Here is a 9,581-nt window from a genome sequence, read left to right as displayed (position 1 = left end):
TATTTTAATTAAAATATTATTTTAGTCCATTTTATTTTAAATAATCTTAATTACACCCCAAAAAAATCAAATACTAATAATAATTTATATTTTCAAATTTTATAGAAAAATGACTAATCGATAATTAATTTTAAATTTTATTGAAAGTACATATGTGATGTGTAAAATAATAAAAATTGTACGATGTGGTGTCACACTACACTCCAATGCGTAAGTTCGAGATTTAAAAGTGTAGCAAGATTTTAAGTATAGAGAGTGAAGATTAAGTCAAGTAACCTTCGATGGCATTTTCGTAATATATTTACGTGAGGATCGACCGAGAGTTTTTCTCCTCCTTTTCAGTAGAGTTAAGAGAAAAATTGATTAAGCTTCTGCATGTGATTATTGGGTCGTGGACATGTGAAGTGCACGCCCACGTGAACTCGACACTACTGGGCTCGGTTAGGTCCGAGGCAAGTTGTGACCATTTTGGGGTCGAATCTTGTCCCACAAATTCCATATGAAGCTAGTGATCATTCTCTATGCTTCTTTCAAGTTTGATTTTTTTTTGCCCATAATTATCCACAACATTAAGTCTCTACTTCCAAGTTGGGATTTGTGGTTTAGCTCTTCATAATCAAACACGTTGAATTTAATTTAATGGTATATATTTTTGTTTACAGAAGAACGATACTTAGCCCGACACGAGTAGCTCGTATATTTTATGAGTTTTGGTCTTGAAATGACACACTTAAGTGAGTTTATTTTGGTTTCTATGATCTTCAATAAAGAAGTATGTGGTAGATCACTTAGCCCGACACGAGTAGCTCGTATATTTTATGAGTTTTGGTCTTGAAATGACACTCAATGAGTTTATTTTGGTTTCTATGACCTTCAATAAAGAAGTATGTGGAAGACCCGTATGAACACTTCAAATTTAATATATTTTTTCTTTTATATTTAACCTATAAAATATTAAGCGTCCTCGCAGGCACTCTTTTCTTCCTCCCATCGATGTGGGACCACCCCCAAATCCACCCACCTTTGGGGCCAGCGTCCTTACTGGCACACCATCTCGTATCTATCCCTTCGGGGAACAGCAAGAAGGCTGGCACATCGTCCGGTGACTGGCTCTGATACCATTTGTAACGACCCAGATCTACCGCTAGCAGATATTGTCCTCTTTGACCCAAAATCAAAACACAAACTTGACAAGTAGAAGTTCATAACTCATTCGTAACCAAAGGTCGAATCACAATTATCCTATAAAATATTAATATTATCAAATCAAATATTTATATAAAAAAAAAAAATAAATATTTTGCATTCCAATCATATATAAATTAATTGTTTAGGTAAGAGCATATCATAGATCTAATCATTCACAACATTTACAGTTGTATCGATTATCAAAAGACATCTAATCTTATCTGTATACTATATATCGCTATTTATTAAACATAGTCTTCCCATATGTCAACCATATATTGTTCAATATTACATTAATAATTTAAAATTTTTCATAAATGGATAATGTTGAAAGTAATTATTTTTATTAAATAAATTATTAATTACGAGATTTAAATAAATTATTAATTACGAGATTTAAATAAATTATTAATTACGAGATTTTAGAGCATAAATCAAAACAACAAACCCAATGATGACCAAAAAAATCAATCTTAACATTGTCATAGAAGGAGATTGAATGACGTCAAGGTGAACACGAGCAAAGAGAGAGGGAGGATTAACAGTGGTGACACAAGCACAAACATAAGGAGAGGGAGATCGAACAACAACAAAGCAAAAGTGAGATCGAAAGATGGACAAAGGCAAATTTGAGGACGAATGTATAGAAACGAGCGTCGAGCAAATTGAAGACACGAAGACACGCACAGATCAAAAAGTTAAACTCCAAGATAGCATGTGTCTATTTGAGCAAAGGCAAACGAGGGCAAACCAAACCATTTTCGGTTGAATTCACGTCGAAACCAAACCAGTTCGTTCGGTTCTTAACACCCCTACTCCTCGTCTTCCTAGACTTCCAAAATTTAAAATTTAGTCCTTTCCACCATAATCACATTCAATAAAATTGTTAAATCAGCTCTCGTCCACATGGAATGAACCTGCCTGCATAATGAACCAAATTTTCTTGAGACAAACGTTTGAAACATGGTTTATTAAGAGTTGTGTCATCAAGAACAGTCACTCAGCATAAACTGAGAGCAAGAGAGTAGTAAATGTATGATCGGTTTAGGTTATTTGATATCAAAATTCTTAGCCATCAGCGCAGTTAAATTCTGGGTAGAAGGGTGGGAAGATCAGATGGGACATCCGAACTTGCCTGCAAAATAAGACGCGACAACATCATAAAAGCTTTTAGATTCAGCAAGGGTTAATTATGAACAGACATTCATGAGCTTCATTCACAAGCAAAACTTTATACCATCACTTTGTTGAATAATCATACCTCTAGATATCTTTTCATCAATGTTGTTGTACTGTGGTTAAAGCCTTCGATCGATTCTCCCTTTGTTCGGGATGCATTCAGTTGCTTTCGGACCTGGGTAGCAAGCGACTGCATTCACACAAGTCATTGCAATGCTAAGTCAATGGCAATTCAAGGATCACGATTTCGTTAGTGTTTCAGGAAAAGGGAAGGAACTTCTTTCTTTTCGATAAGCTTTATGATCTCCTGAAAAAGCGTACCTTGCCCAATTCAACTCCCCACTGGTCAAACGAATTGATGCCCCAAATGAAACCTTCTACAGCAATTCTATGCTCGTAGATCGCCAGCAACTAGGGATTAAATATAGTTGGCCATAGCATCAGTAGAGCAATTTGCAGAAGAAACCTCGAAAGAGGGTATTTCGAATATAAAGCGAAAACGCCTATCAGAGATGACATACCTGACCAATGTTGTAAGCATTCAATGATGGAAGAAGAATGCTAAGAGAAGGCCGGTTGCCAGAAAACGTCTGAAGAAAAGAGATAAAAGTTAGGTTGTTGATTCCACTCTGAAGAACAGATACAAGTTAAGATCAAGTGTGTCACCTTGTGGGAAATAAGATGATCTGGAACATTCTCCTTACGCAATTGCTCGCGAGTCTATATATAAAAGTCGACGTCTAAGTTATTTCGAAATGAACAAGATGAGTTCTGACTCGATCTCCACATGAAATACAAAATTCACCCACAGTTTTTCGATGCGCGTGCTTGTCATGATAGAAGGATTGATTATTTCAGAGTGTTTATAAAAGGGTGTAGAAACTAACCTTCCCATAGGCTAAGGCATCTGGCTGTGCAAAAAAGTTGGACATGAGCTCATCATGGTTACTCACAACCTCACCTGTGCGACAAATGGAAAATTAGATATTGCAAGAAGCAAGCCTCTATTGGGAGAAATCTAGATTCTGGCTTTCTTTTAATCATCTGTTGACTGACCTAAAATAAAGGTTCAAATACCTTTTAAGTAAACAGGTTGCTGGCTCTTTACAACACCGATAAAATCGCAAGGAATAACACGTCCCTGGAATTTTCGAAGATAGTTAGTTCCGATAAACTAGTAATCGATTCACAGCGAATCTCCCATGTCATAGAATGATATTTACTGTGAAACAGCTTTTGGCAATATGAAAGAAGCATAAGCAATTCGGCATGAATCAAAGAATGACAATTATTCGTGTGAACAAGATTCGTTCGTACTTGGTGAATTAATTGGTAAAAACTGTGTTGGCCGTTAGTTCCAGGTTCCCCAAAGTCAATTTCGCCAGCCTCATAAGGAAGTGGAATCCCATCAATCGAGACACCCTTGCCATTACTCTCCATGCTAACCTGGAGTAAAGTAGAATGAGCATTTAGAATTTACCGCTGAAAAGAACACTCAAAAGAGTTTAGCTGCATGCCTGCTGAATATGCGGAGCAAACTTCTCCAAAGCCTGGGAATAAGGTAAGATGGCCTGGGAAGAAATAGATTTTATTAGAATTGATTAAAAACAAAAGACAACTAAAACTTCGAGTATGTTCTCGAGAACGCTACAAACAAAATCACAAGAACTTACTCTTGCTGCATGCCCAAGAAACGAAACATTCCAGACGCTCAACAATCCCAAAAGCACCTGAAGAAATTATGATAAAAATGGGAGGAAATGAGTGACTATAATGTAGATAAAAGGATTTACAGGTTCTGAGTCTCTGACCAAATGCATACAGAAAAAAATACCATAACGCACAAAACCACAAGAATAAGGAACGCAGTAGGGACTTTATCACTTGCAACACAAGTTTACTTCGTTTAGATTCATCGATACTTACTGGAATATTTTTCTCAAAAGGTGAGGAGTAGAAATGCTGGTCAATGCTTGAAGCTCCCTTCAAGAATCTGTAGGAAAGAAATACATCTTAGACATCTAGGAGTATATTCACTTTTCAGATCAGAAAACGATGTATTCTTTTACACTTATTAAGCGACTTAAATGGTGCACTAAATTTTCGAACAAGTTTTCATTATAATCCCAGTGTTGTAAGCACTTGAAGTAACTCGTTGGGAAAATAGCTATGAAACTCTAGATTATGAACATAGATATGACCTATTGTCTGAGCATCAGTTTTGTTTAAATACAGATCTTTTTCGATCAAATTCTAACTATGTGCACTTAGCTCACTAAACAGACACAGAAACTTGAAAGGATGAATGGGTTGGGTTTCATCTTACACAATATTATCCATGTGGAAGATAACAAGAGGTAAAACTATATTAACAAGGAACCATACTTTTCTACAACTGAGAAGCCATATTGAAGAGACAAAGGCAACACTCCTACAGCACTGCAAACTGCAATCAAACTTCTCACTTTTAACTGTTTCATTGTGAGATAGCCAATTAAAAGCATATAAGTCACGTAAGAATTTCAAATGAGAAAGAAATTTTACCACTATACCGTCCACCGACCCAGTCCCAGAATGCAAAGGCATTGTTAGGATCAATACCAAACTTCTCTACAAGCTGGAAATGGTGAAGCCACAAAAATTTAAGTAAGAAACAAAACCTATATGCATTATTAAACCCCAAGGAGGAGCAAATGAAACAGAAAAATCATGAATCAAGAATAGTGCTGAAAATCTATGGGAGAAGGTGGGAAACAGCACAAGAAAAATGAGAATTATACATGTTAGTATGAGGATAGGGTGAGACATAACAAAAATCAATGTGTTAAAAGGCGCACCAAGGGTGCCTTTCCTCATATGAGGTAAAGGGACCCCATCTCAACACTGGCACACAAAGCACAAATTTGCCTCACCTTGTTTCTTTTTCTCCTTTTCTAATTCTAGGAAGAAAATTTCCAAGGTGATTATTTTAAACACGGATTCCTAAACAAAGCTCACATATTAATCTATTTTCACTAACTCATACTTCGTAGCATAACTTTTTTTATATCTTTTAGATATTATGTCTCACTGTCACCTCACTGAAGCCCATACTTTATTTTCACATCAAGCTTAATCTCCAAAAGGCTATTGGACTCAATACATGTTTCACTTAACAAAACACTAAAACATGTCCTCCATGATATGCTAACCCGTTGACAATGAGGAACGAATAAATAATTTCCACACATAGAAGTTGTGGACTTGAAAGATTTTTAATGAAAAGGCTGCAGGTAAGGAACGAGCACACAAATCGAACAGCATGAACATCCATCCCATAATCAGTAGTGCTTCAACTAAACAAATGTCTGAGAAAAATAACATGCAAGTGAGTTATCAAGCATAGAGGTGCCACAGTTCTCATCCAACAGTACTAAATAATCAACAAACGTTCATACCGGGAGGTTTGTGCTAACTGCTACCATATGCTTTGCAACAGCTGAAGGCCTGGGATAAAAACATGTTATGATCCAGGTTTCATCTATGAGGAAATGGCAAGATGATACTTATATTTCCATGAAATCAGGGAAAAGATATTCTGTCTCAATTTGTCAAAGTACTAAACCATTTTAAAAGACACCGAAATAGATAGGTGGTTTGTGAATAATTATCACGTAATAGACGTCCAGATTTATCATGTCTCAGGCCAGCACAATTTAAAAAGAACCATTTGGCATCACAAATCTATCAACAAAGCTACTCCATGCAATGCCTGGATGAAGCAGAAATGCCAAAACAACCAAAACAATAACATAGTAGGTGACTTCACTAACCCAAGAGCAGCAGAAATCCACTCCCTTAGAGTCCGGGCACTTAACATAGTTTCAGCAGTGGTAAAAGTCTTTGAAACAACCACAACTGCATACATATTTAACAAGTAAAAACAAATAAAGTCGGTATTTATGGAAAGTAGAAGTTAGAATGATAATCCTCTAGAAGAAAAGAACTATTCAATGAATAAAGAACCTACCCAAAGTAGTTTCAGGGCTTAAACCAGTGATATTTCTCGCCACATCAATGGGATCCACATTAGCAAGACTGCAAGCAAAGCATAGAAATGATGAACTCTTTTAGCCTGATTCCCAGTAGCACAAAACAGTGAAATCGCAAAACCACAAATCTTAATTATCATATCAACCAGCTTAAATGGCCATAAACTGCTAGTATACCAACCCGTCAACCAACCAAGCAATACATCCAGCCAGAAGTCTTCTTGAAATTTCTTTTAGAGCATAGAAAATATAATATCGACAAAGATGAAATGACATGCATGTACAAATATAGAGTGAAAGAAGAGAGAGAAGAAAAAACAAAAACATGTTTCTGTTCACTCAAGTAAACGGAAGTATCCAAGGATGTATTTTAAAATGATATTTTAAATAAAAAACAAAATAGCTTTAAATTATACAGACCATATACGGAAGAAAATGTCAATTGTCTCTTTACCTTCTATAGAGATCGTTTTATCAATTCAACAAGAATGAGCTTTTTCATCTCACAAAGTTACGAAAACCACCCAACACTTCTACTCACATTTTTAAAAATACAAGTGGTCTGAGATTTAGTGGAAGACTGTTGCATCTGGGCATAACCAACCCAATGCAGTAGGGGCTTGTTTCTTTCAAGATAGCAAATTGACATGCTTCAATCCATTTCTTCTTTCAAAATGCTATTCTAAATCATTTAATTAATGAATATTCATCTATTGACTAGTTATAGTTCTTTAGTTTCTGAAAATTACAACTTTTCAGACAAGATGAAATCCCCGGGCTCTCTAAGGATGATTGTGTCACAGAGTACTTACAAACGTAACTGACGCCCTTCTGCAGACTTAATAGCCTCTGGATCTGTAAATACCAAGGACAATGTACTATTTAAGCTTTACTTAGTCATAAAGTTAAAAAACAATTGAAAGGAACCAATTGAATGCGTCAAGACTTAGGAGATGATTTTACTCAAAGGAACTTGTTGAATGAGTCAAGATCTCCTCGTTGAACTACAACAGTAAATATATAAGAGGAAGTAATATTTTTTTCAACCTGTTTGAAGTGCCGTATGCACAAACAGAGGCCCCAAGAAGCTGCCACCAATGCCAATTGCAACAACATCCTTCAGAGGTTTTCCTGTGGCTCCAACCTACCAAAACTTGCAAATTAGAAGTGCAAAAAGTATTAGGCCAAACAATAAGGCAAGCTGTATACCCAAGAACCATTGCGAACTCTCTCAGAGAACTCCTGAATCTTATCAAGAACTTTCCAAACATCAGGCACAACATTCTTTCCGTTGCTCTGTATTGTTGCATCTCTTGAAGCACGAAGAGCAACATGCAGCACTGCCCTGTTTTCAGTGCTGTTTATCTACAAGCCACAAAAAGTGAGGATAGAAAGAACAATTATCTTCTATTTTTTGTAATGTTAAATTCTTGATGACAGATTTTAGACACTCTTGAACAAGGCTGCTTCTATGTCTTTTCTAGCAGAAATAAGACATAAAAGTCAACATTTGCTTCCTAAAGAAAAGAAAACTACTAGATAATTACTATTGATTCCCTAACATTATTAACACGAATTGGAAATGAAAAGAAAACCTGGACTTACATGTTCACCATTGAACATCCGATTAATTTTTTCCTTGAGATTTGCCGCCTGAATTGCACGAAAGGGAAAAAGTTATTAGAGAACAACAATTTCCACTATACAGTAATAACAACGGACAAAACCCACCTCTGCCAACTTGAAGAGCTTTCCAATGGTGTCAAGGGTGGCCCGTTGTCGTGAATAATCCAACAACAATCCATCGTACCCACTAACAAAAACATAAATCATCAATGAAATTGCTGTCAAATTAAAACATACCAAGCGCATCTAAGTATAATCAACAAAGATTGAACCAAGAAATGGTATAAATATCAATCAAAGACTCCAGGGAAAAAAAAAAAAAAAAGCTACGATCATCATACACCATCAAGGATTTGCATCTAGCAGCATCGCTCATCAAATCACGCAAATGGGTCTTGTCGATGTCCCCAACATGAGCCTAAGCCAATCCAAGGTTCAGCATTATGATAGCACATAACAAGCTTAAAATCAACTTCAGACCCACCAACCAAGTACCTTCAGGTTCTTCCACGCCTCGGATTCAGAGATAAGAGTAGAAGAAGCCATTCCAAATAATCAAAATCACCTGCAACAATCGTTACCTTAGTAATCTCAGTAACAAACCTGACTAGAGAAAAATAGAAAATCAATATCATTTTCTTACTACGATCGATAGTCCTCACAAGATTAGACAGTATTCAGAACCCAAAACGACAAAAAATGGAGCACAAAATTCAAAATACCAAACTTCCTCCTACAATTTCCGAGATAAAAAAGCAGCAGATGAATCAAAACAAACGGAAAGATGCTTATTCGGAAAAGAAAAAGAAGAACAGAGGATTGAAATGCGTAAAGGATATACGAAGATTAACAAAAAAGAACAAACATCAGGTTCGATTCCGAGCTAGAAATTTAACTGAGAAAAAGATGAAGAAGGCTGAAAGAACCTGAGAGAGAGAGAGAGAGAGAGAGAGAGAGAGAGAGAGAGAGGAAAATGCCGCCCGAATTAGAAAGAGAAAATAGAATTTGGTTTTGAGTTTCGAAGAGCGAAACCATGGTAAGTGATGTGTGGAGGTCTGTGGGCTTTTGGGTTGGAAGTGCCACGTGGAGAAAGAAAGGGCGCGAATTTGGTGCGATTCCGACATCCCGAGCCTTTTGTTTTGTCGTTTGGGGTTATTCGATGCGTCGTCGAAAGTTAGGGGCAGAAATAAATAGCTTCAAAAATTTCCGTTGCCGGGAATCGAACCCGGGTCTCCTGGGTGAAAGCCAGATATCCTAACCGCTGGACGACAACGGAATTGATGTAAGCCAAATGTTAAGAATTATAAAAATATAATAATATTTACATTTATTTGTATAAATAATAGAATTTTACCCGGGAGAGTTACGTCATAATAGAATTACCTTTCTTAGAATTAATATAATTGTTTAAATAATAAATTCAATTAAAAAAATCATAAAATATTAAATCTGAGTTGGTTCAAATAGTTCATTTATTTTGTACTAAAAAACCTATTTATTTATTTTAAAACATTGAATTAAATTTTGGTTTGTAACTTTTCTCTCTTACTTGTATAC

At 36.0% G+C, this 9,581-nt stretch overlaps 1 protein-coding gene and 1 non-coding gene across 6 annotated transcripts; both read right to left on the bottom strand.

The window, feature by feature from the left end:
• Nucleotides 1–2,095: 2,095 nt before the first annotated feature.
• Nucleotides 2,096–9,052, bottom strand: LOC111798623 (glucose-6-phosphate isomerase, cytosolic). 5 transcript variants are annotated; one of them, XM_087125514.1, is made up of 24 exons: nt 8,951–9,052; nt 8,520–8,589; nt 8,366–8,442; nt 8,130–8,211; nt 8,004–8,051; nt 7,608–7,763; nt 7,446–7,542; nt 7,211–7,253; nt 6,377–6,444; nt 6,180–6,264; nt 5,805–5,853; nt 4,912–4,984; nt 4,753–4,813; nt 4,294–4,360; nt 4,041–4,097; nt 3,885–3,938; nt 3,685–3,813; nt 3,445–3,508; nt 3,255–3,328; nt 3,034–3,087; nt 2,889–2,957; nt 2,689–2,778; nt 2,450–2,557; nt 2,096–2,323 (listed from the first exon to the last, which is right to left on the bottom strand). In XM_087125514.1, the coding sequence occupies exons 2-24, from the start codon at nt 8,568–8,570 to the stop codon at nt 2,273–2,275; spliced, it is 1,707 nt and encodes a 568-aa protein (XP_086981640.1). In that variant the 5' UTR covers nt 8,571–8,589; nt 8,951–9,052; the 3' UTR covers nt 2,096–2,272. The 5 variants fall into 5 exon arrangements, with proteins under 5 accessions (XP_086981640.1, XP_086981641.1, XP_086981639.1 ...); XM_087125515.1 differs by having other exon boundaries at nt 8,520–8,592; nt 8,962–9,044; XM_087125513.1 differs by having other exon boundaries at nt 8,890–9,028.
• Nucleotides 9,053–9,228: 176 nt separating this feature from the next.
• TRNAE-UUC (transfer RNA glutamic acid (anticodon UUC)) lies at nt 9,229–9,300 on the bottom strand. Its single transcript has one exon. It is a non-coding gene; the product is annotated as a tRNA-Glu (tRNA).
• Between the last annotated feature and the right edge of the window lie 281 nt (nt 9,301–9,581).

This window comes from Cucurbita pepo, chromosome 7 (genome assembly GCF_057944985.1).
Source record: "Cucurbita pepo subsp. pepo isolate OVF chromosome 7, ASM5794498v1, whole genome shotgun sequence".
NCBI classification, from domain to species: Eukaryota; Viridiplantae; Streptophyta; class Magnoliopsida; order Cucurbitales; family Cucurbitaceae; genus Cucurbita; species Cucurbita pepo.
Note: the sequence above shows the minus strand (reverse complement) of the source record. Positions and strands in the feature narration are given on the sequence as shown.